This window comes from Cottoperca gobio, chromosome 19 (assembly GCF_900634415.1).
Source record: "Cottoperca gobio chromosome 19, fCotGob3.1, whole genome shotgun sequence".
Taxonomy (NCBI): Eukaryota; Metazoa; Chordata; class Actinopteri; order Perciformes; family Bovichtidae; genus Cottoperca; species Cottoperca gobio.
The window spans coordinates 14080365-14106521 of NC_041373.1; the positions used below are offsets into that span (position 1 = coordinate 14080365).

Genomic DNA, 26157 nt, shown 5'->3' on the forward strand with positions numbered 1-26157 from the left:
ATTACTGAGAAATAAAACTCATTCACCATCCGGTATTTGGGGAAACCATTTACTCTAGAATGACAATTATAAACCAAACCATAAACAAAAAGGAAAATATACATATGTGTTCGCATTGTGGGCCTTTTACTTCCACAGCTTCTTGATAGACATGTTCTTCTCGCTGTCCTTCTGCATCACCTGGAGAAGAGAACCGGGAAGCGTCATTAAAACAAGTATAAAAATTAACCTGACATTAAAAATGAAGTCTCACAACAGGGGGGGTGTGAGGTGGACCTGAGCTCTGTTTAAATATTCTTGAGATGCGTTTACATGCACACGAATATTCCACTACACAGAGTTAACGGGATTACTAGTGAAATTTCCATTAGCATGTAAACAGTTTAGGAAGTCTTTTTCTGGAATAAAGAAAAACAACGGAATATATTTTGCACGTTAACGTGGCCGGTGCTGTGACTATACGACACATTTCAGAGCAAAGATGCACTGTACAAGAGACTGTTACACAAACCTTTGCCACAGCCATCTCAAAGTCCTCCTGGTTGACGTGAACTCTCCTTTCTCTCAGAGCGTACATCCCCGCCTCTGTGCAAACACCCTAAAAGAATACACGCACAAGAAAATAAATAAAAAGGTCTTCATTTACCACACAACTGCTACACACAGTGGGTCAATGCTCACCTTAACCTCAGCACCAGAGGCTCCGGGCATCAACTCGGCAATCTTCCTCAGATTAATGCCACGTGTCAGGTTCATCTTCCTGGAGTGGATCTTCAGGATGTCCAGACGGGCCTAATGGTGCAGAATTAAGATATGCTCAGATACAACTGCCATGTGTAAGTTTGTTTATATACTCTATTGAGCAAGTGTGTACCTCTTCATTTGGAGGCGGGAACTCAATCTTCCTGTCAATCCTGCCTGGCCTGAGCAGAGCCGAGTCCAGGATGTCAATACGGTTGGTGGCCATAATGACCTGAGAGAAAATACATTTTAGTCATTAAAATAAACTGATATAGTTCTAAGAGTATTTGGATAATTAGGACGTTTATAAAACGCACTATAATGTAAGCAGATATACTTCATCGGATTTATACTTAACATAATAAACATTAAAAAGGTTATAACTATATATAATGTGTTGATTCATTATGTTAATATACAGGGGGGGTTAAAGCAAAGTGCTATCCAAAGAAACCGTTACCTTAATGTTCTTGGTGGCCTCGAAGCCGTCCAGCTGATTGAGCAGCTCCAGCATTGTCCTCTGAACCTCACTGTCACCACCTGAGCCGCCCTCCAGACGAGACGACCCGATGGAGTCGATCTCGTCCATGAAGATGATGGAGGGGGCATGTTCTCTGGCCATGACGAACAGCTCACGCACCATACGGGCACCTGACGCAAGAGAGGGAGAAATGAAGGTTATACAACCAGACAGTTCACCATAGAAATAACAAAACAGGGAAATCTTAATATGCCTTAGTATGTGAACAAAAGAGGAGCTCACCCTCTCCAATGAACTTCTGGACCAGCTCAGAGCCGGACACCCTGATGAAGGTACAGTCGGTGTGGTGGGCCACAGCTCGGGCCAGCAGGGTCTTCCCTGTACCTGGGGGGCCGTACAGCAGCACGCCCTGCACACATTCAAAGCAAAACAGAAATCAGAACCATCTGCATACAGATGGAGACAACATATAACTAGTGCTGCAACTATTACTAAATGACTAAATTAATATGCAACTATTTAATAATCTATTAATAGTTAGTAGTAGTGATGCTTTTTATCATTGTACTAAATATCTTTTGGTATAACAAGACCTTTGAAAACATCGCTTTAGGGTATTATTAATGTTTTGTAGACTACACAATTATTTGAAAGGATAAATCGGTATATTATAATGAAAATAATCATTACTTGCAACCCTACATATCACTAATGTCCTAAGATCTTTATATCTCCAAGTAACCTAAATTGTCCTTTTAGCTGTCCAGTTTGGACATTTTCACAAGGATTATGCTAGAAGTGTTTCCAAAAGGCCAAGGTTTATGTTCCAGTGACGCCAGCAGATCGATCTCCCCACCAGCTTCAAGAGCACACATTTCTAATTGAACATATAGTCTGACCTTCTTACAACAGAGGCAAGCAAAGAGGAATGTCCCCAAAAACAGAAAAATGGTTGAGCTCTCTTGTCAATCACTCACCTTTGGCTGTGCAATGCCTAAAGCCTCAAACAGCTCTGGGTGCTTGACAGGCAGCTCAATCACTTCCTTGATCTCCTTGATCTGCTTATCCAGGCCACCAATCATTTCATAGGTAGAGTCCGGCACCTTCTCCACCATCATGAGGGATACCAGAGGGTCCACCTTGTTGGGCAGGATCTTGTGCAGGGTGTAGCTGTCGTTTCGCAGAGCCACGCGGCAATTGGGAGTCACCTGATGCAGAAATGACAGAAGGATGATAGAATACTTCCGGTTTCATGTTTCCTGACATTAAATCCTCCATTATCATAACGACTGACCAATCAGGGGAGCCAACATGACTCGATGGATTTACTATTTAGTGCTGAGTAAAAGGCATAATGATTGTTTTGCAAGTTTTGTTATTGTAAAGATAACAGTGGGAAAACTATTCAAGTACTCCAAATAGCAATCATTATTAAGATGCCAAAAACTATAATACTTACATCATTAATATCAATGTTCTTGTCCACATCCACAACAAATTTTCCTTCTGGATGCACCTGAAAATGATGAGATATGTTAATTTAAACTGTCAACTAGTACTCAAAATATAGTGTGGTACAAAGCACAAGTACACAACATACCTTGACCAGCACTTTCTTTTTGTCCATGACCCTCACCACTTCCCCAACGTAGGAGCCCTGCTCCTGTAGTAACTGCAGCTCCTCACGAAGGAGACGCACTGGGAGACAAAAAGTACAACTTTTATATTTTCACCCATGGGGAAAGTTTCCGTAAGCGATAGAATGAAATAGTATTTCCAAATACACTGGTGTTGCAGTGATGAAGAAGAGTGTACCTTTGGCATTGAGCTCATTTCTCTGTGCCTGCAGACGTCTGAGATTCTGGCTCTTGTCATTTACTGTCAACTGTTGATAAAACAGCATTTCAGGATTTAAGTTTAGCAATCCAAGTCACATTAACGACTAAAACTTTTGCAAATATGTTTTCTTACCTGTAACTCTTCTATCTTAGACAAGTAGTACTGCCGGAGACCTGATCCACCTTTACTCTCCCCCATCTCCATCTGTAATAATAATCATCAAACATTAATTCAATTCAATATATATTTAAGTGTTGAATAGTGTTTACAGTTAATGGTTTAGTCTGTAAAATGTGAAAAAGTATTTTAGAATATTAAGAAAAACGAAGAAAACCGCAAACCCCCACATTAGAGAAGCTAGAACCAGATAATACGTTATTTTGACTAGATAAATGACATTTGATCAATTGCTGTTAAATAATTTTCAAACGGTTGACTATTTTCCAAATTAATAGAAAGACTAAATCATTTAAAAAATAATGCTCAATTACATTAACCACGGAAATGAACATCTGTGAACACTGACTAGCACTTTTAACCCGGCTTGATGAGTTGACAAAGTGTTGACTCAATGAAAATACGATTTAAACAGCAAAATACCTTTACCCAGACCCAGCTTGTGCAACAATACAGAGATTTAAAAGTTACCGTTACCTCTCCATTATGATCTAGCTAGTTAAATCTGCTGACTAACAATCGATAGGGCTAGCCGCTAGCGTTAGCTAACTCGCACTGACATAGCGTTTGATGAGGTAGCTTAGCTACAACTTGGTCAAACTATTTTATTTAAAACCGTAATAAACATATCATATATTCTAAGCGTAACAACAGAGAAGACCGTTGCTGCCAGTCATTCATAGGAGCTAGCGCAAACTAGCTTTACATACAACTGACAGTGAGCCTTAGCTAGCAGTTAGCACGGTTAGCTACAATGAGACAGCAAACAGGCAGCATACTACAGATTTATTGTTCCCAATGAAGTGACATTTCACTATTTACGGCAGAATCGCAAAGCCAATCCATTTTACAGCCGGTTTAAGCTAACTATTCGTCACAAAGTACACTAGTCACGTTTCTTTGATAATATACTAACAATAAAACCAACAAAACGGCAGAAAAAATACACCTACATGATCAGATCCGTCCACCTCCATCTTGGAATTTTCTGCATCCGCTTGAGGAGAGTTGTATTACCGGAAGAGCTCTTCTTCTTCGGGGTATTTAAAAAACAATAATAATTGTGCACATTGCCACCTACGGTGTTTTTTGTTGTTGTTTTTTAAATCCACAATATTATTTAGTGCCAACCGTTGAGCTAAGGTTAGAGAGGTTTTCTTTTACACACACTTTACCCTGAAAAACATTTTATCAAGAAATTTAAGGATGGTTTAAATATAAAGTGTACTTTTTGCACATCATTTCTGTCATCATGTACAGAGATTTAGAATTATCTTATGAACATGTTATATTTTAAATTATTATTTGAGGAAAAGGCATATGTCATAAATCTATTGATTATTCAAGCCAAATCCTACATACATTAGTGTAAATTAATACGGCAAACTGAATTGCACATACAAATATTAAATCTTGTACCAATAAAAATCCATAAGGGCATGATTTGCCTGTAAAGTATGTATGTACATATACAATAAAAAATTGTGGCTTATAAATCGCTTTTTATTATTTATTTACTTAGTTTTTGTTTAATTTTGCACTGTTAAAAATGTGCAATCTGTTTAATAAAAAATAAAAACAACAACATTGTAATACTTTTTAACCTTTAACTAACTTAACATTATCTAAATGAGTTTCAAAGATTAATTTACTCATACAAACACCTGTACCATTAATCAAAATATAAAAAAAGAAATTGCATTCAGTGTAAACGTTTCATCCCAACTTTGCTTTCGACCATTTTCAACTTCACAAGCTGAGACGCAGATCTGAGAAGAGAGTAGGACGTATTTCGGTTGGCCGTTATTTGAGGAGTGGTAAATCCCTTTAAGCTGTTAGTGACAGGTAAGACCAGCTATACCTGTTTAAACTGCTACTCTGAAAGGTACTTGAGCTCCCAGACCAGCCCTAACATGCACTCACAGCACGAGCCCAGCTTCTATCACACAGTTGAGGCTGCACAGTAAAAGATATGAATCTACGCCTGCACCATTAATAATAAGAAAATAACACCATGGGCAACAACACTGTAATAGGTTCTATATTATAAAACCTATTACAGTGTTGTTGATATAGAATCTATATCATGAAACAAACATTTGTAAGTACATTTATTGTGAAAAATACTCAAAATGTATAAAAGACCTTTGATTGCATGCAAACATTTTACAAAAGAAGTTGTACAAAAACATATTTGTACACAACATTTCTCAAATTTCAAATGCCTTTTTCACAAAACAGATTTTGGCACAGCGACTGTTTAAAGAAATTCTGGAAACCCTCATAAAAAACCTTAACAAAATAGCATTTCAATGAAAAGTTAACTCAAGAAACTATAATCTGTACACAACAATTTGATGCATTGTTTAGTTCACACACTACTACTACTGCATTTCTATTTTATGAACGCCAGTCAACCTTCTCGGTAGTTATGGATCTTCTAGAAAGAACCCTTCAATCCAAAGAGCCTGCTACAGTTCCTCTTCCTGGCATTAAAACAATAACCCAACAAGCCCAAAATCAAACAGCATGTAAACATTCAAGAAGTACAAAAAAAAGAGAGCTGCAGAATTACAGCTGGACAGAGAGGACTCAAATAAACTCAATCTTTTCCCAAAGTAGAGCCGTCCTGAAAATCCTGCCTTCTTACACAGCAGAGAAATGCTTCCACCAATATAAAAAAAAAAAAAACATCTTAAAAATTCCTGTTTTTTAGAGAATATAATCCATATTTTCTAAATATATTTAAAAAAAATATATACACATTTCTGTTGCACAATGTTTTAGGTATGGATACATTGTTCTTCCTTTCTATAAAAGGCTATGGCTTTCAAATGTGAATGTAAACAGACACCCTTTCCAAAATAGCACACAATGTGATGGTGAAAAACACCTGGACTGCACCAATGCTTTAAACGTTTTAAGCATATTTGTACCATAAAAAAACATATTGCAAAACAAAGCAAAGATTATTTTTAAAAACAGGCTCAAAATGACAGACAATGCAAGGCAAACATATTATTGAGGAAATGTTAAATCACTTTAGTCCCATATACTTTGTTGATTTTAGAACTATTATCTTATCCCACTGAGAAGCTGGTCTATCACACCATGTCAGTGAGGACGGCTTTGTGAACATTTAAGCTCATTTCTTTCCAAGCAAATTCCAATTTTGATTAAGTAGATGTTAACATTTTGATGAATAAACTGAAGCCACCGACGACATCTCTGGATTATGTCTTCAGTTGAGTCGGATTCCCAACACTTGCTCCAAGTCTTGTCTTCTCTGCTGCACCTGAAACAAACAAAGGAATAGTGTTAGTGCATATTAAAACTTAAACACATTACAATAAAACATCTGTCAAACATGTGCATTGTTAAGTACTACATGAGGCTGCGTCATTTCTTACCCTGGAGTAAACGTATCTGCCCACTGCCTCTGGTACCCAGGGCTCCTGGTAGAACTCAGTCCTCCGCTCCTGCTCTGGGTTTCCCGTCACATCCGTCATCAGCTGACGAACAAGAAGAAAGCCATTGAACATGAAGAACCACAATGTTATAAATACTAAATTTAATTCATTACCAAATGCCAAAATAATGTTTTAAATGATCCCTTTACTTTGACAGTCAAGGCATTGAAGTCCTTTCATTTGAGCAAAAAAGCATTTTGGGAATAAAACTCAAAATTTGGGAAAGCAAACCGCTGACTGCACATAATATGGCAACACTTGTTTCGGGTTGTCATGAAGATACTTGATAAGAAGTGGAGCAGAAGAATACAACAAGATATCTACAGTACGTCCTCACTGAAATACTTTGACTAATATTTTCTTCAGCTCAAAGTGTCGTTGGTAGAAACATAATGCCACTGAGGAAGACTACGTGTAAAACAAAGTCATCAGTGGTGGGAGCTACAGTTTACCTTCAGATCTCTGCACTGAGACTTGAGCCAGTCTTGGATGAAGTCCTGCGGTTTATTGCTGAAGCTCAGCATGAAGTCTCGCTCGGTCTTCAGCTGGTTGATGTATTCAATCGTCTCATGAATCTGCAGTGAACACAACCAAGTTATACATGTACATGTACTATTCTCCTAAAAGCCAGTGAGGTGCAGGCCATCTGTGATTGACTGGCAGGCCTCACCTTCACCTCCAGCGCAGCAATTTCCTGTTGGTTGGTTGTGGAGGACAGGAAGCTGTTCATCTGGCCCTTCAGTGGGTCGTCCACCTCCACATCGATGTCATAGCACGCCGTCTTCTTCTGATCGTTGGGGTCCACACTGCTCAGAGGAGCAAAACAAAATTCAACTCAAAAGTGAGGTCAAACTTGTAAGAGCACAAAATAACTAAATAAATAAACTAAACAACAGCTCCCAAAAGTAAAGCTCATTAGCAAAACGTTCTTCAAAGTCTTTGGAAATACTTTAGAAGATTCTAGATAATAGATGAGATCCTAACGACGCTGGCATTTCAACACTCGCACACAGAAAGAGGGATAATGATCCACTCTCCCCTACCTAATCATGTGATTGATAATGATGGGGTCAGGGTGCTGCAGCAGGCCCGCCAGCTTCATGGGAATCTCAGAGAACCTCATGCGGGGACAGCCGAAGATCTGCAACAACATTTAGTTAGAAAACAGAGCACAGAGCACATTTCACAGGATAACTTTTGTTTATCTTTTTTTCTTCCGACGAGCATTAAAATACATGTATATTGGAATGCAGAACATCTTGGGGGGGGGGGGATTTTAGATCTTTTTTTCCATGTACAAATTCAAAGCAACATCTCATTATTTGTGATGGTATCAATGACTAATTTAGAGAACAAATTAGGTAATTGTATGAATAAATCATTCACGCCGTCAAATTACCATGATACAAATCCTACAGTTGAATTACTAGTTCTAGTAGTTCTACTAGTTACGAGCGAATCCCTCCACATCCAGGCTCCGCACTGGGGAATGCTGATGTGGTGAGCTAGCTTTGTGCTGCTTGGCGTAGCCTCGACATCGTTCCGTTACCTGTCTGAAATAGCGGTTGCAGTTGATGAACTCCTTCTCGTGACAATCCTGCAGCTTGTTGTTTTTGATGTAGAGCCAAAGGGCTTGCATGATGCTGGCCCGTGTCTGCGTGTGCACGCCCAGCAGACGAGCCAGCCGGGGGTCCAGTTTGTACTGAGGGGGCTGAAGAAAAAAAGAGCAAAGAAATTGGTGGTTTGAAAAAGAAAAGCAGGTCATACCATCGTACGGTAATAGAGCAAAAAGGTGGTACCTGGTGGTCGAGCATGAGCAGGAGGGTGCACTTAACATTCAAGTCGCCGGGCCTTTTGACCTGGAAACCATCCGTCTCCTGAGTGGTGGGCATTCTGTGCCACTGAAAGATTAAAGTGAAAAGATCAGACTTGAGCTAAAGTTAAATCTAAACGTATATACATTAAGAAAATCATATAAATATAGACGGTAGACTCATACAAGCAGATGCTTCAAGGCGATACTGTTACGGTTCCAGTTTTAATCGTTATTATGTTATTATAATAAATACTTTCACCGCTTGCTCCATGTTTTGTCAACGGCAAAACATGTTTCTTGATGTCATTTAAAATGATGAAAGAACACAGTTACCATCAAACTTCAAACAGATTAATCATGGTGGGATATCTTCCAGATTCAAAAGCTCTTAATAGAAGAAAGGATTCAATCCAGAAGTTTTAATGATTCCAGCTGAACTCCACTTTCTGACAAGAGCTGAAACAAAAACGTACTCGGGCTGGGTGAACCAATAACAGTCTCTGAACGTTTAGTTGTCAGTGTGCTTGAAATGTTGTGAGATGGTTGCATTAAACGCCTTTAAAATATTGCCATACCTCTACTAAGTGGTTGTCTGGTCCATAGAGCTCCTTATCAAGCTCAATCACCAGGCTTTTGAAGAAAGATGAGAACTTCCTCTTCTGCTTGCCAGGCTAGGAACAAAAAGTGCATTAAATAAGTGTGAAAAGACAGAAGCATGTCTCTATGTCTTCTTATTATGCTGTGTCAGTGTGTGCAGCCGCATTTTTTAGCTCTGACCACATTGGGGGTGGCGACGACAACTAGAAAAAGCTGTTGCTCACCCGGCCTCTCCGAAGCCCTGTTAAAGTCTGTTTGCACAACACTCGGTTCTTCCCTCACATCCTTTTTTCTTTTACTCCGTGAACAACTCCTACGCATGCCAAAACCAAATGAGCCAGAGGAGGAAAATTAACTGAAAAAGCAACCCTCCTTCATGTGGCCCCAGATGACACTATGAGTTTAGCTGGAACTGATGGAGGGAGGGGAGGCTTGATAGCTCATGGTATGTAACGGCCAGTGGTTTCAATTCCTTGTTTCGAAAGAGAACATGAGCTTGTGTGTGTGTGTGTGTGTGTGTGTGTGTGTGTGTGTGTGTGTGTGTGTGTGTGTGTGTGTGTGTGTGTGTGTGTGTGTGTGTGTGTGTGTGTGTGTGTGTGTGTGTGTGTGTGTGTGTTGTGGAGTGGGGAGAGCTGTAAACACACATCTGGTTGCGTGGTCTGAGCCAAGGACACAGGCCAAGCAGAGCTGAGTGACTGAAGTTCAGAAACACATTAACACAGACTGAAACACTTGGGAGTCAGACCACACTGGGACGATGGCGAAACAGAGCAAGACGATCATTTTAAATGAAGAAAGTTGCTCACGTACTTCCTCCAGAAGTTTTCCCTCCACTCTCAGTTCCCAGGAGGACACCTTCTCGGCCTCCTCGCCCTCCGGCTTGCTGGGAGTGTACGTGTTAGAAATGTAGATCCTGAGCTTGCGTTTTTGCTGTGTCACAGAGAGGAACAAGCAGATGTATCACGAACGCCAGTCAAACAAAAGTGGACCATGAGAAATTCGAATAAGATTAATTTGGGATTTAAACTTGGTGAAAACACATTTTAGACAAAACGTACAACAAGTCATAAATTGGTCAATCGAGACAGTTGAAAGATATAATTCTTAAGATAGATATTCATGAAATAAAACTCTATGTGTTCGGGTGGTCTAGTGGTTAGGCTTACAAAAATAAATAAAGTTGAAGGTTGTGAGTTCAATACCAGGCTGCCACCATTGTGCCCCTGAGCAAGGCACTTAACTCTGAGTTGCTCCGGAGAGACTGTGGGATTCACAGGAAATGATTCACTTTTAATCCAGCGTTACAAAATGTAAAGGATTATAACGTTAACTTGGTGACGAGGCAGCACTTCCTAAATCCTAAACGTTATCTAAAATATCCTGTACATTATGTGTAAATCTGACAATACACTCTCGTGATGAGGTACCATAATGGGCTTCTTGATGGCTTCCTGAATCTCCATACGCTTTCGGGCGATGGTCTGATCCAGTTTCCTCTCAAAGGCCAAGAGATCCATGTAGGCCTGGGACTCTGGGACCAGGTCTCGGATCTAAAGAGCCAACAGCCGGATGGACGTTAAGGGAACACAGCCGACTTTGAGCAAAATGACTTATGTATGTAAAATTAAGTATGATTTCGGTGGTCAAAACTTTCTTACCCTCTGTGGGAGAACCTTGTCAGCCATCTTGCGTCTTTTTGCTCTAAAGATCAGGAAAAAAAGATGTATTTTAAGAAAAGCCCCTTGAGATGCAGCACCTTGTTTTCAAGGGGGTCCTCGACAACAATAACACAATATTAGATCATATTTAAAGATTATAGTAAAGTTTTCATTATTAATGCCAGCATTAGTTATAAAACATAAATTAGGTGTTATTACAACGTGATTTCCAGAGCACTATTATGTTCATACATCGACCACATGTCTGACATGTAGAGGATGCAAAGGCTAAAAATATTACTTAGTCAAACAAGGACGAAGTGTACTACGTTACACATGCTGTGTCATCATTTAGCATGGGCTCTTTTTAAAGTATGACCTTAATTAACTCATTTACAAGACACTGACACACAAGATTAACAGAAAGATCTCATTCAACAATCATTCGTGATAACTTCATAGTGCAATAACAAAAGGCTCTCTCTTCATGACCCCCCCCCCCCCCCCCCCTCCCTCCATCACCACTACAGACTACATAAAAGCGGTTGTGTGTCTTTAATTCAAACACACAGTTCCCCTTCATTAGGACTAAATTGAATTCTCTTTGATGAGAATTGAGATTGTTGCTTCTGGCACTGTGGCACACCAATCCTCCTATACTGAGAATTTTGTTACAAGATCAAGTTGTATAGACAAGAGGTTCATTGTGGATGTAGATTCTCCCTCACATCATGGATCACTACATTTATGAGCGTGGCATCACTGAGCAGTCTCAAGTCAAAAATACCGACTCGTGTCTGCGGCTTTGAAAGCAAAAGGCCAGTCATGAGATTCTCTTCTCCTCGTGCCTGTGCCGTCTGAGCCTGCAGCACAGTAGCGTCACAAAAAGAGAAAAACACGCCCCGATTGAATAATGTTGTTACATCGGTAATGAGCCACAAAAAGAAACATTAGCCACATAATCTTTATACGACTACTGCAGTGTTATTTCTGAAAATGTACATTTACAATTCAATGACGAGTTTATTATGAACTATAACCTGCATAACATTTCCCACTGGATGTTATTATGTTCATTTAGAATATTTTAAGTTCACAAACTTACAGAGGAAGCAATCACTGCTTAAGTCTTTAGAGTAATCCTGTTTGGAAACTTGGCCATGGCTTTACACCTGTTGTTTGTTTTAGTCGGTCAAAGTCAGAAGATTAGGTTTTGTATCTCTTAACTTTCGATAAAAGAAGTAATTGTTGCAGGAAATGTGATGTGCATGAAACAGTTTGCTGTATTTCATGTGTACTAGGAAAAGACCGTTGTTTATTCATTGTGTGAAGGATCATCATACATTGAATGAATATATTTTGGACTCTTAGGAAGACAAAACAAGCCATTTGTGATTTTGTGGTTTGAACTAAAAAAGGAGAAAATAATCCACAGAATCATCGACAATGAATAAATACATATAACTGCTAGTTGCTGCTCTATTGACAGTAAAATCCCAGGCAGCACCATTCCCCGATGGCCCCAGGCTGTCTTGATCCATCAACCTTGGCATTATCCTTCTCCCCGTCTCACACAAACACTCTCACTTCTACACAGTTTACCCTCGTCTTAGGCCTCCCAGCGCTTCTTGCTGCTGCTGTTGATGCAGATGAAGGAAGCGTTTCCTCGAGGCGTCCATTCCTGAAGGCCCCATGCCTTGCCGCATGGACATGTTCCCACCACCGTAAGAAGGACCAGGCAGCTGACCCCCCATTGACCCCATGGGACCCCCAACTCTGCTGGATGGCATCCCTGTGCGCTAAAGAAAGAAATGGTGATTTGAACAACTTTCTCTTACTCACTATTTTCATTTTTAAAGACAATGGTGGTTATACAAATAAGCTTGTATGCAGATGCTTTAGTTATATTTACTTTGTGCAGTTCTGGTTTACAAAAGATGGGTTTATGACTCAATGATGCAGATTTTGTTATCAGATTTAAAGCCAAAAAGATTAAGGAAGGATAATTAGATGGAGGATAGAAATGAGTACTACGGTACACTGAACGTGTGTACCATAACTTATAGTAGTAGTAATAGTAAATAAAAACAAAATCAGGCAGTGAAAATAATTCTAATTCTCTTGTATAAAAATGCACAGTTTTTAACTGTGATGCTTTATTGTAACGTGTATATATGTATGTTTTTACTGTGACGTATGCATGTATTATGGCTGTTTTTATATGTTCAAATCGTTATCTTTTTTAAGGATTCAGTGCTAGTCCAACATAAACCAAATTAAATAGATTTCTCAACAATCTATGAGAATTTTCTATCTCAACACAGCTGCTTACTTGGTTTGGTCACTCCCTTTAACAGAAAGAAACAAGTATCTGAACCCATATGGCTCTAACGAACACACATGAGAATAATAACATGTAATAATGCATTTTAACTAATTAACAGATGGACATGGTGGTAAAACTGGGATGCCATATGCAGGCTTAGGTCTGACAGATGCTGATGATAAACTTACTTTTGTTTCCACGCTAACTGTCAGGAGGCCACGTGATTTTCTCTTTTACACATGCACACAATCTGTGATACTAAATTATAATTAAACATCAAAATACTTAATGTACACAAAGATCCTTCACTATAAACACCATATTAATAATGTTACACCTCATTTATTGGAGGGAGTAAGTAATTACATTGCCTTTCAAAATGCGGAAGTAGTGTGTGTCCACACCTTGATATTTTAAGAATAAAGAGCTTTAAGGTATTCTTACTTTGGTTTCTGTTTTCAAATAGATAATTGTTTTAATTCACATTTTAGGTCAGCGTGTATTTATAAAATAAAAAAATAAAAAAGGTAAGACTGAAGCCAAAGTAAAATGAACATATCTCGTTACCCCCACCTTTAGCACAGTAAGCTAAGTTTCCTTATTTAATAAAGAGAAATTAAGCAGAAAACCTACCTGGGGGTACTGGGGAGCGTTGTTCATGCTCCGGGAGTATCCCGCCGGAGGTTGGGGCATACCTGCCATCCTCATACCCGCAGCATGCCCCACATTCATGGGGTTCAAATTCAGATTCATCTGGGTGAATCCTCCTCCTCTTGATGCCATATTCTCAATCCACAAGTGCTTAAAAGTAACTTCTACACAAACTTCGCACAAAAAAACAAACTAGTAACCTACTAAATGAACGTCGCTGGGACAAATCCGCAAGCAGCCAGTTAGCTGATTACAGTTTCTTTAAATGAGGTCGGGTTGTGGTTTGACAGCAAGCAACACTGTCAACAAAAAGCTAGCTAACGTTAGCTCCGTTTCCTACCGATGCAAGTTCCGGGATTTGCGGCTGGTTTTCTGCACAGCAAGTGTTGGCTGTAGTTTGTCAAGTTCCTCCTCCTTTGTTCTTAAGTCTTGGGAACTAACTTCGCTCTTTCACTGTGAGGAGAAACATGATAACGCCTATAACTTATGACAAACGGACTGTCTAAAAGCAATACAAGTATGTGTCTTGTAACTGCCTTCACACACACAACGCCAAGTGCTGCCTTCAATGGTATCGGAAATGTCCTTTTCAGTGGACAACCATTTATTGTCGAGACTGATTAGTGTCCAGGAGAAATGCAAAAACATTTGTTGTGATTAGTGTAGTCTGAAATCTTATTTTTTTATTATTATTAGGAAAATATTGTGTTTATTAAATGTCTTACATGCATATCTTTGATATTCAACTTGTTATGATTTCTTAGACACCTAATACTTGATTGAGCCATTTTCTTATCATATTATATTTAGTCTTGAGCACATGGGACAAGTTCTTTCCTAAAATATAATTAAATGTATAGAAACAAACACTAACTTTAGTATGATATGTAGCCTACGTGCCATGTGAACACAATGTAAGCTAACATTCTTAAAACTAGAGGCCTCTCTAAAAGACGGGGGCACAAAATGTAATAATAAATTCAGAAACTGCCTAAATTGAGCATATTGTGGTGCAAGTTTAATTATAGTGAACCCGGGACTTCACTGGCAGATGGGGGTTAGGGGAGTTGCTTGCTTTACCTGGTTGGTAATCCAGCAGAGACGGGGTGTAGAGGGGGTTTGCAGCCAGCAGGGTCGGTCTGGCCTCATAGACACTTGTATTAATTGTTATCAATACTGTAACTGATATTATTAAATATTACATTAGGTTCTTAATACTGATGCATCAATGTGTAAGCAGCATTTCACTGTTGTAGCTGGTTGAGAATATCTTTTTCTTTAGTATATGTGTAAATGGAGGATTTTGAATCCTCTTTAATGGTCACACAACACAACAGCTCAAGGGTTATACAAATAAGCTTGTATGCAGATGCTTTAGTTATATTTACTTTGTGCAGTTCTGGTTTACAAAACATGAGTTTCTAAAGAAATTAGATAAAGAAACCTGTGTTCATGATTTGGACTATTCTCTAATCTGAGCTAAATTCTCTTTGTGAAACATTAGAAAACTTGAGCTCTTTGATCACTGGTTACACCACACATGATGGGTCGTTGTTGTTGTCAAACATATCTCCGATTCTTTAGATAAAACTGTCTACATCATGATATATCAGATGCATTATATGTCTGCATACCTAGAGGCCCAACAATAGCCTGCATTAAGGATCCCCAACACACAACCGTATCAGAGCTCAGATATCGGAGTTTAGGAGGAGCACATAAAGGCAGCATAACTAGCAGTTATCAGTTCTAGGAACTCGATGCAGAACACTTTACTTCTTACTTCTCCCACTGTGTGAACTTTTATGTTTACTATGTCTCAATTTCCTAAGAATGAGATCTACAACAGCACATTACTGGGAGAAAAAAACTTGCACAAAGCAAGATTCAATGTCTCATATGACATTAAAAAAAATCAAAACTGGAACATCTCTCGATCTCTTCATTTGAACAGCACCCCCTGTTGGTCATTTGAGTTTTAAATGTAAGTACTTGAGCAGGGCTACTATTAAAACTCATTTCAGTGCCTGTCAAAAGATCCAAGTTAACACGAGACGTAACGACAGGTAACAAATCATTTATTATGCTAGACAGATGAAACAAACTGAGCCATGATAGCAGCAATTCAACTATTGGAATATTTACACTATCACATCACACCAAAGATATATGTAACCTTTTACAATGTAAACACATGATACAAAGACATTTTTGAATGCTAGAAAACAAGCCGTCCTATCCACCAAAAAGGAAACAAAACAAACCTGCTGTCTGCGGCAAATACCTGCTTGAACAATTAGGGGTTCATTTACTGAACATTTTCTAAAACACGTTTCCACAGGTGAATGGCAAACTGAGAGTTGCTTCTCTCTCAAACACTGTATTGTGATTCAACTGAAGAACTATGAGCCAGTGAATGTGAAACTATAAGACAAACCATGAGAGATGATTGTCTTTGACATTATTTTTCAAAGAATGAGATTTTTTTTTTTTTTTGAAAAAAGGTGAGGAAATAGAAGTACAGCTCATGCCTAATCATTTCTGTATAAAAAACAAACAAAAACAACATACTGTATGTGCACACGATCGCTCTTCACACAGCTGCCTCTGCTTGGCCGCTGAATGAATGCGTATACGGTGATATTCATTATTTTGGACTCCAGCTAAAAACTTCTGAAACAAAATAAACTAAAAGAAAATGAGTGTTTGTACGATGATTTTGTGAAAAAAATCATGTCAAGTATACAGTGGGAGGTCTGGACTGCTTCTGCAGAGCAGCAAACGCCATGAATGTCACCTATAACATGGACGTGCATTGAGTTCACAACATAAAGAACCTAGAGTGAAGTGTTACTGGTCTTCCCGTGTGCGTACGCATCTGTGTGTATGTGCACACACGATGGTAAGAGAATGTGTGTCTGTGGCCGAGTATGTTATTGAGGGAATGCCTCATCTTTCATCAGCATGCGAGGGCTCTCCTGGTTGTCCAGGCGACGTCTAGGACCCATCATGCCTATGGGAACAAACAGCAGGCTGGAAGTCATTTATTCACTCATACCAGAAACAGATTACAGTGGAAGTATTAACTGAACCCTTGTGCCTCACCAGGGGCATTTTTCCACCCAATCATTTTGGTGGTGTTAAAGCATATGGCATCAATTTTGGCAAGGATGTGAGTTTTTTTGGGGGGGTATTTATACCAAATCTAAGCTCCTATAATAGGTCTATAATAAAATGTGTAGCCAAAATACCGAAACGCAGAAGGACCCTTAAGGACAAAATGTTCCCATTGAAACCACAATTTTTGATCCCACGGCCATTAAAGCATAACATCATGCTTTCAATCTAAAACCCTGGCTTCACAATTGTAGTTTTTATAATCGTTCACTAGATTGAAACATTTTCTATTGGGCAAAACACATACTTTTTTCTTAGATTTCTGCACACACACAAAAAAAGCATCAAAATCAATGTTGTTTCTAATCATTGACATATCCCAGGCTGGAAGAAAAAACACAAAAAACATAGCATTTAATATACAAAAAGTAATTTCTGTGTTTAGATTTTTCATGGAAAACAAAATCATGTAAACAAAAGGGTTATGGCAGTTTTTTTTAAAGCGAGGCACAAGGGTTAATTTCATAATTTCTCTGATTAATGTAAAGCATAATGGAGGCATAGCCAAGAGATGGATATTCAAAACAATATTGAAAGGAAAGAACCAAGCCCTCATCTAGGCATGAATATATTGGGACAAAAAGTAGGTTCGCTTCTTTACTCTAAAATCTAATAATTCAACAACAATGTTGCACTAAACAAGATTACAATACATTACGTTAACAATAAATAGCCAGCACAGTGAAGTTCAAGGATTAATTTCCACTTACTGCTCTTATGCTTGAATGATTTTGATCTTCTGGGTGAGTTGGGATTCTGAGATGAAATAAAGAAAAATATCATGTCGCGGTTGACAAATCAGGAATAATGAGAAAATATTCTCCATGTGTTCATATAAATTAATTAATGATGAGGATAATAAAACAGTGTGCTGCTCCACAAGATTGCTGTATTAATAATTTCGGGGAAAATAAAAAGTACCTTATCAGATTTCCTTTTCTTGGCTGTAAAAAAAAAAAAGATATTACATTTTAGATTTTATTAGGGGATTAAATTGGCAATCAACACTAGAAATCACTTAAAAGAGGTCAAACATAGCACGAGTACATCACCTTTCTTTTCTGCACCGTAAGACCAGTCGTTATCATTGACGTCGTCATTGTCCTCTTGGTCGCTCTCCGACTTGTTGTTGGTGTTGTTACCGGTGACTATTCTGTAAAAGAGGGACGAGTAAGACATGACGCACACAATGACTCAGCGTGGACTTTTTACTAAGCTAACAGTACAAAGTAAAAGGTGCACATTTTGCTATGATTTTATATTGTTTTGCTCTGGGGTTACCTGTTTTACTCTCATACCTGCGGTTGGCTATGCGGCTGCTGTTGCGTCCCATCCCAAGGCATTTCTCCAGATGCGGGGCGAAGCGTGAGGCCGCGATGCTTCGGCTGCAGTTGGGACATACACACTCTTTGTTTTTCCACTGGTTGTACACCTGGCCAAACACATCCAACCCTGGCTGGTCCACAATTTCTGGAAATGTAAAATAAGCATGAGAGACGTTATTGCTTGAATGCATCGTTGCCGTCTTCTGCCTTTTTGTTCTCCATCATATCGTGTCATTCAACGTTAGAGGTGGGAACAAGTCATTGTTTTGCAATCACAAGTATGTCTCAAGTCTTTGGACTGGAGTTCCAAGTCCTTAACGCTGAGTAACGAGTCCTAAACAAATCATAATGCACCTCCGTCTGTAATTTTCAAACCTCTATGTTTTGCATACAGCAAATCGTTTTTTGTTGACCGCTGCATAGTTTTTGTACTTGGGTATAATTTTTCTCTCACTGACGCTCAGTGACGTAATGTTAGTTCTTCATTGTTCTCTCCTGAAACTTGACAGGTTGCAGTCTTGAGTGGTTCAAACAAAGTGGATCTTGGGAATATAAGTAATGAACTACTAGCTAACCACTAGGAATGAATAGTGTTAATGCTGCAGATTCAGGAAAATTATTGATTTGTGGTTACAAATAACATACTTTTTAATCTTTAGGCTTAGGGGAAGGTATCAAGTATTTTCAAGTCAAAAGGCTCAAGTCCAAGTGAAGTCACAAGTCATTGGTGTAAAATTCCAAGTATTTTGTCAATTCTAACTAAAGTCATCAATTTCAAGTGTGACTGGAGCCCACACCTCTGTTAATATTCACAAATAGATATTATTCCATCTATATTTATTTATGTCGAGTTTATTTCTCTAGGCAGACTTACCAAAGTCCCTCATGCTTTCTTGGTCCGTGTCATCCAGGAAAAAATAGCCCTGCTTGACGGCCCGGTGGACCTCGAAGCAAAGACCCAGGCATGCATCCTCCACCAGGTCAGACAGGATGTCCTGAGCTAGGCCCTGGCAGGAGAGGGCCGGGGGGGGAACAGAGACACAAGTCAGACTGTCTGTTTGTTTCATGCAGTGTCTCTGTGTATGTGCATTTCCAAGGCTGTTTGAACTACCATCATACTGTGGCCCTGCTCTAATGTACCTCCAGCTTGCTGTTGTCCAGGCTGGACATTGAAACCTCCTCCATTTTCATTTGCCAGAACTACCAGATGAGCCGACACTGCTGTGGTCATGCTGTAGCGAAGCAAGCATTGGCCAGAACAGAGCTGCAGCAGGAGGGAAACACACAGTTAGCAACACAGTGGCATTAACTAATAAATGTAAATCAGCGCATGGTCAACATGTGACGCCTTGAATGGGGATGCAGCTACTTACAACTGCACGTTGAACACCGCCAGGGACTCACTTCCCACGTTTATAACCTACGAATAACACAAAACAAAATAACTTAGCGTTGTTGGTATAGCACTGCAACATCCCAATAAACACACAAACGTGACGTTAGCTCAGTTTTTCAAACACTGCTGGTCCCAGCATTACTGTCTAATGAATGTAGCTTAGCCAAAACCTTGCTGGGGAAAACAAAGAGCGTGGCTATGAATAGGCTGGAGGAATTGAAACATGCCAAGAGGTAAATGTAACAAGAGGCGGTATCCTCCAGGTCAACAGCAGCCACTGCTACGAGCTTAACGTGTCAAATGTATCCGACTAGGCTGAGCAAATAGAAACAATGTAACACATTTATGTGTGACTGAATGCTTTTTGCTTTTGAAGAATTACATTTGACCACAGCGAGGCTTGTCCCCGAACCCAACACCGCTGCTGCACTGCGGCTGTGCGCCTCTCAACTCACCCTCGAAATGACACAAAAACGACGCTTGTAATCCCAATATAAAAGACTTTCTGCGAGGAATACCGCAGTCACAGCCACGCAAATTTTCTAATTGTGTTTATTTACCTATTTCGGCAGGCATCCATCTTTACATCACAGAGATCAGACAGTAGCAATCGATCGCAACACGAGTTTCCACCAAGCGCTTCCTTTGCAGCACTGCCGGAGCTTTTCTCAGTCAACTCCAGTGAGTGTGTTTATCATCCAGGCCAGCATGAGACTGCGTGTTACCCCCGTGCATCATAGGGGTTAAATTAGCCTTTTGTTCGGCTTTGTAGTAACCATCCTATTTTTTTTATTATCCCTTGTATGCTCTAGTTTGTACATTGTTACTTGAACAGACAATCAAAGATGAATCACATTTATTTAACATGTTTATTAGAAATATTTAAAAAAAAAAAACATTTTCACTACAAATGCGTCAAAACGAAAAAAAAAATTGTTTTTCAAACCAAATAAAACAAAAAACTTGGGATATCCAATAAATCCCATCAATTTGACCCAATCAAATATAAATTCAGGCAATCTGAGTATTGACAGTAAAACTGGTGGTGCTTTCTACATACAATATTTGTATTAACACATGTTATTAAATAACATTGGTCTTAAAACATATATTTTTTTGCAGAGGGATCCTATTACAACAAGGCCTCATAATTATGTAATGAAGCAGGACCTTTAAGAACCCAGACCCAGGGTTCCTACATGAACATTACATTTACTGCCAAAGATTGAGTTCTCTTAAAGCAAATTTTTATTTATTTGTCGTGAAATAATTCAAGGCCCTCATTATATCAGTTGGTAATGTGCTGTAGTGGCAAATATTCCCAAACAGTACATACATAGTACAATTAATCACATTACACTTATCGCCACATAGTGGGTAAACTTGAGGATTGTGTGGCCCCTGGTGCACTTTGTAATCCAGCCTGGGTTGTGGAACAATACATAAGAGTACTGGTGATGGCAACCTCCATACAGCACAATGTGGCATTAAAGTCATCCACCGGAGCGTGTCCATCATCTCAAATCCAGTGCTGCTCCTGCTGTTCATCCCATGTCCATCTAATACACTTTAAACGAGATGATATCGTCCACTTCTTCTTCCTCCTCCTCCTCCCCCTCCTCAATCTATAGATCAACAGTTGACATTTATAACATCTGGAGTTGCAAAATGAAATACAAACGCTCAAAACGTGTGTTTTAAATGTTCAAACCTTATAACTGATATAATCTTCTTCATCGCTGCTGCTGTCCTCAAGTTCTTCATCTTCTGAATCCTGTGTGACATACGATAAATGTGGACTGAAAATGGAACTTCTTAAAACGTGAGTGCAGCACATGGAATAGTTTTTCTTTATCGTGTTGTAGCCACACTTTAACTTACCGACGGCCTGTAGACGTCCACGCATGGCTTTATGTTGGTACGAATGTATTTATATTTCTGCAAAGAGAAGCATATTACCAATCTTAGAAAAAATGGTGAAGAAACACATCAATAAAATGAAACGGGTAATTGAATTTGTGTTAGTGCTTACACTGGGGTTACATATCCGATACGCCTCCTGCTCTGCTTTGGAGGATGTCTGAAGAACGTAAAAGGTGAAACATTTAAAAAGGAACTTCCAGTTTAAAGTTTTCAAAAAAATTGCTAAATAGTAAAAGAACATTAGGAGAAGATTCTTTATACCATAAACCAGGCCTGCAGCTCGATGTAGTATTTGTCCATGTTTTTACGTGCATCCTCTTTGTACTGATACTTCTCTTCATTAGAGAGCTTGCACCATAGTTGGTTGATCTTGGCAAAGCGCTCCCTTGAGTTTGGGATTGTTTCCTTCAGAAGAGCCATCTGCTTCTTGCAGAACATTGCATTACCAGCTCTGTGAGGAAAGAACAATTCAGTCAAGTTTGTCTGCAGGTAGAAGATGGAGGGCTTGATTTGTTGCACGTTTTAATTCATTATGGGCATCTTAAAAAGGAACAAATGTTGTATGACTGTCATGCTTACTGAGTTGGCTTCTTGGGCTCGCCGGGAAGTTTCTTTGCAACTTTTCTTACGGCGTATTTCTTTGTCTTTTTCTCCTTTGTTAACAGAAGAGACAGCAAGTACTGAAAATGTTTTCTTCTGTCTTACTACCAGAATTGTGCTGGAACCAAAAAATGACTTCTCACTATTTGCACTTTAGGTCTTTTGATGTCATTCTCTTTTAGGATCTTCTGCTGCTCCTCCTCATCAAAAGTCTGAGGAACAGAAACACTATCGTCACACAAAGTCTGACAGCATCAGCTCAATGCTGCAACTGTAGTCTCGTTAGTTACTTACGTTTAAATATTCATTCAGCTTGGTGGAGTACTCCCTCTTCAGCTGAAAGAAAAGTGTTTCTTTCACATTCAATCCATTTTTACTGCACCCCGACATGCTAATCTTTTGTAGCACAGTCTACAAAACGGTTCGAGTGTGTTTCTTCCTACCTCTTTGCAGCGCGTGCAGTATGTCTTCCGCTCTTCCTCAGTCAAATTTCGCCAACGTACGGCCCAAACACTCGAGTAGGCATTGAATGCAAAACCCGTCATGGACGAACGTTGCTCTTTGCAGAATATGTTATAGCCATTGCTAAAGACACAGACACACACACACACACACACACACACACACACACACACACACACACACACACACACACACACACACACACACACACACACACACACACACACACACACACACACACACACACACACACACACACAAGCTTGAGTTAGATTAGTTATTTTACCAAAATATAAACACATATCACTGGTTCTCTAAAGAGCTTCTTTATATATGACAGGCAGGAAATATTGAGCATGTATCAATTGGAAATGCCGCCTAGTGGATGAGGATGTAAAGAGGTCACCTTGTGCGTCTCTCACCCTTTTAGACGGCCCCTCTGTCAGGGAGGCCAACACTTAAAAGCTGCAAAAAACTAAAATTAAAGTTAACCACAACATCTCCACGACCTGAGGCTGTTTGACCAACGCCAAGTGTGACCCTGCCTTTAGAACGCACTTTGCTTTTGGCATCTTCTGAACTGGAGGCTCTAATTACATCCTCATCCACTATGGTGTCGGCCATTATTTTCATCAACGAAGATGAAGCTTCACAATAAAAGTCCAGTGAATTCTTAAGAAATAAAAAAGAAGATAACATTCTCTATCAGTTACTGAGAGGTGTGTGTGTGTGTGTGTGTGTGTGTGTGTGTGTGTGTGTGTGTGTGTGTGTGTGTGTGTCTCTTACAAAGGAGGCTTAGCAGGCAGGCACTTTGCATCTTCAGTCTGCTCTTCATCCTGCATTAGCAAGAGAGGTCACACATCAATTTGGAGATAATTGATTAAGGATGAGAACCTTGCCAGCAGTGTTATAAGTGCCCTTCAGACATTTGAACTGTATTAAATCATATGCATATTATATTAATAGGTATTCAGTCAGTACACAAGAGTTCATGACTAAGTGTGGCTGATGTGACCGTCACTTACATCTGTGCAGTCTGCAGAGAGCCTCTTCTTTGTATGTTGTTTACTGAAAGACAAAAAATCAGTTTGACATTAAATGTACACAGGCAGCCTGATCCAAATGACTTGAGGTAGAGTAAGTGTATTTAATTCATTACTTGAACTTCTCCATCTTTTTCTTGTATTCCTCCACTTCAAGCTTGAATTTATCCACATATTGAGCCTGGAAAATATCAGTAATTCATCATTTAAAATGGCTTTAGGCAACAACGAATGAGAAGAAGTGCTGTTTAAGCAGAAGCCTTTCACTGACTGTACCTTCTCTTCATCTGGGAGCAACTGGTACTCTTTGCTTAAGTGCGTGAACAGCTTTGCTTGGCTCATACGTGTCTGCTTCTTATTAAACTTGCTCCAATTTTCCTCAAAAAAGATGGCATTTGGAGGTCTGGGTCTCTTCGGGTGCTCTGGGTGGATCTGCAGGAAATGACTTGCTGTTAACTCACAGAATGAAACATGTTGGGGTTACTGGACTTTCAGTGTGCAATACATCCAGATTTCAAGACCGAGGAGTCATGATTGTTTTGCAGGAGATTTGCATTAGACACAATGACCTGTCATAATGATGACTAGATGATATGGTATATTAAATATAAAGTTGCACAGAGCAATTATGTATCTACAACATGAAGCTCTGTACAGCTCGATTGTGCTGTGCTTACCCGGAGGTTCTGGATAGGATTGGAAATGACATCTTCAGCTTCAACGATGAGCTCCGTGAGGGTTCGAATCTTCATCATCTGAGCAAGAACAACAAGGATATTACACTGAACAAACAATATACATAAGTGTGTCTTAAAGGAATATTTTGAATCAGTGAATTGTCTGTTGTGCAGATGACCTACTGCAAACGACTCCAAAATAAATTGGGATTAAAAAAGGGTGTGGGATTGTATGTAGTATATGTGCGATATTTTATTTAGCTTTTTGCTCACTGTTCTTATAATGTGAGAATAATGTAATCTTTTAAGTTAATTAGAAACTTCATCGGCTGACGTACTGCGTTATAGAATTGAAAGCCTCAGAGCAGCTTCCGTGGTACAACTGAAAGTTAGTTAAACTGGGACTCACCTTCTTCATAATCTCTCCCCACTTTTCTTTGCATGCTTCAGGGGAGAAAGGGGGGAAAGCCACCTCTTTCCAGTCGAACAGTATCAGTCCTTTGAAATATGTTCTCTTTCTGTCTCGTTTTGGGATGCTGGTTTTCATTGCAGCAAGAAGCGTCCGGAGGTTGGCCTTGGTCCACGCTGTAGTTATAGCACAGGGACAAAAAAAGTCAATAATTAGAAATAAATAAGATAAGGAAGATTAAAGTGGAAGATAAAAAGTAGAAATCAATGTTATATTTATATTTTATTTATTTTTATTTAAATATTTAATTTAATTTATATTTATATGTCTGTTATATTTATACACATTTTTTATTAAATTATTTATTTCATTTTGACATTTTCCTTTCTCTTTTTAATTTGCTTATTTTTTTATATTGTTCCAATATCAAAACACAATCCTATATAGCTTGCATGTCAGAAAACCCAGCTACTTTTAAGTACTTTGTGTAATTTAAGTTAAGTAATTAAAATGTCATGTAATTACACCCACCAGGTTCGTCAGTCATAGTTTCTGTTCCACTCATCTTTCCAATAAAAAGTTTTTGCAGCAGAAGTCTTTTGGTAGCTGAACGCAAACAGAACTTCAGATCCGTCTCTGTGACTCCTGTACAACATTAGCTAGTGAGCTAAAATATCAAGCTTAGCTTCGATAGCAAATTAACAAAGAGCTAGCGACATTTAACGTAAGTATGTATCTTATCAACTGTCGTTGTTACCATTACGCTATTCTACAGAACAAAAACACTACATGGAGCTGCAGAGAAAAAGAAACACGTTCATCAGTGTTGTTTAGCCAATAAAATGTCGGATTACTCCATTTGGGGTAGGCGGGTCCTTGCTGTGGCAGCAACCAATCAGGAACGAGTGTCATCCAACGTGCCAGAAAACAGCCAATTAGATTACTCTCTTTCTTCTTCTTTGATTTTGCTGGCGGGTGTTATGTTTTGAGCAGCGTTGAGTTTACAAAGTGCCACCTATTGAGCGTGCACATATATATATTTTGGTTTATCACCTGAGCTTTTAACCTTAAATCTTGCCTTACATTTCTACTGTTACAAGCTTATCAACATATTAACATGTCTTTCATTACCAGGGGCAGATCTGTAATCCTGCATTTAGGTTGTAAATGTACTAATTCATTGTCTGTACATTATTTAATTGTATTGAAACTTTGCATGAAAAATGCTACATAAAGATTGAGGGTTTTTTTTCGGTTTCCCATGCATATTATTCATTGATGTCACAGGTACCAAAGTGAGAAGTAATCAATAATCAAAATCTTACAGGAAAAGTATAAAATAAGATCGCCAAAGCATTTTATTGGTCCCTGCTTTCTTTAAACCAAATC

At 39.1% G+C, this 26157-nt stretch overlaps 4 protein-coding genes across 8 annotated transcripts; all 4 read right to left on the bottom strand.

Moving 5' to 3' along the window:
• Positions 1–33: 33 nt before the first annotated feature.
• On the bottom strand, positions 34–4269 carry psmc5 (proteasome 26S subunit, ATPase 5). Its single transcript, XM_029455766.1, has 12 exons — positions 4192–4269; positions 3194–3265; positions 3038–3107; positions 2823–2920; positions 2682–2738; positions 2200–2430; positions 1505–1631; positions 1202–1392; positions 875–973; positions 682–792; positions 512–598; positions 34–180 (listed from the first exon to the last, which is right to left on the bottom strand). The coding sequence occupies exons 1-12, from the start codon at positions 4213–4215 to the stop codon at positions 127–129; spliced, it is 1221 nt and encodes a 406-aa protein (XP_029311626.1). The 5' UTR covers positions 4216–4269; the 3' UTR covers positions 34–126.
• A 1066-nt stretch (positions 4270–5335) lies between these two features.
• On the bottom strand, positions 5336–14316 carry smarcd2 (SWI/SNF related BAF chromatin remodeling complex subunit D2). 2 transcript variants are annotated; one of them, XM_029455748.1, is made up of 13 exons: positions 13739–14316; positions 12382–12578; positions 10780–10822; positions 10549–10671; positions 9932–10051; positions 9100–9195; positions 8508–8609; positions 8258–8419; positions 7752–7849; positions 7379–7517; positions 7161–7283; positions 6649–6750; positions 5336–6533 (listed from the first exon to the last, which is right to left on the bottom strand). In XM_029455748.1, exons 1-13 carry the CDS (start codon positions 13886–13888, stop codon positions 6480–6482), a joined length of 1509 nt encoding a protein of 502 aa, XP_029311608.1. In that variant the 5' UTR covers positions 13889–14316; the 3' UTR covers positions 5336–6479. The 2 variants fall into 2 exon arrangements, with proteins under 2 accessions (XP_029311608.1, XP_029311609.1); XM_029455749.1 differs by having other exon boundaries at positions 7379–7514; positions 13739–13888.
• A 1501-nt stretch (positions 14317–15817) lies between these two features.
• On the bottom strand, positions 15818–20361 carry atxn7l3b (ataxin 7 like 3b). 4 transcript variants are annotated; one of them, XM_029455792.1, is made up of 9 exons: positions 20215–20361; positions 19632–19678; positions 19399–19522; positions 19133–19265; positions 18232–18403; positions 17986–18086; positions 17855–17877; positions 17644–17689; positions 15818–16789 (listed from the first exon to the last, which is right to left on the bottom strand). In XM_029455792.1, exons 3-9 carry the CDS (start codon positions 19447–19449, stop codon positions 16770–16772), a joined length of 546 nt encoding a protein of 181 aa, XP_029311652.1. In that variant the 5' UTR covers positions 19450–19522; positions 19632–19678; positions 20215–20361; the 3' UTR covers positions 15818–16769. The 4 variants fall into 4 exon arrangements, with proteins under 4 accessions (XP_029311652.1, XP_029311648.1, XP_029311649.1 ...); XM_029455788.1 differs by having other exon boundaries at positions 15818–16769; positions 20215–20359; XM_029455789.1 differs by having other exon boundaries at positions 15818–16769; positions 20110–20336.
• Positions 20362–20580: 219 nt separating this feature from the next.
• Positions 20581–25635, bottom strand: LOC115024295 (nucleolar transcription factor 1-A-like). Its single transcript, XM_029455756.1, has 16 exons — positions 25300–25635; positions 24769–24944; positions 24360–24437; positions 23959–24114; positions 23799–23863; positions 23665–23707; positions 23426–23475; positions 22621–22762; positions 22472–22513; positions 22321–22389; positions 22157–22230; positions 21839–22028; positions 21687–21734; positions 21536–21592; positions 21366–21428; positions 20581–21279 (listed from the first exon to the last, which is right to left on the bottom strand). Exons 1-16 carry the CDS (start codon positions 25331–25333, stop codon positions 21214–21216), a joined length of 1353 nt encoding a protein of 450 aa, XP_029311616.1. The 5' UTR covers positions 25334–25635; the 3' UTR covers positions 20581–21213.
• Positions 25636–26157: the final 522 nt, after the last annotated feature.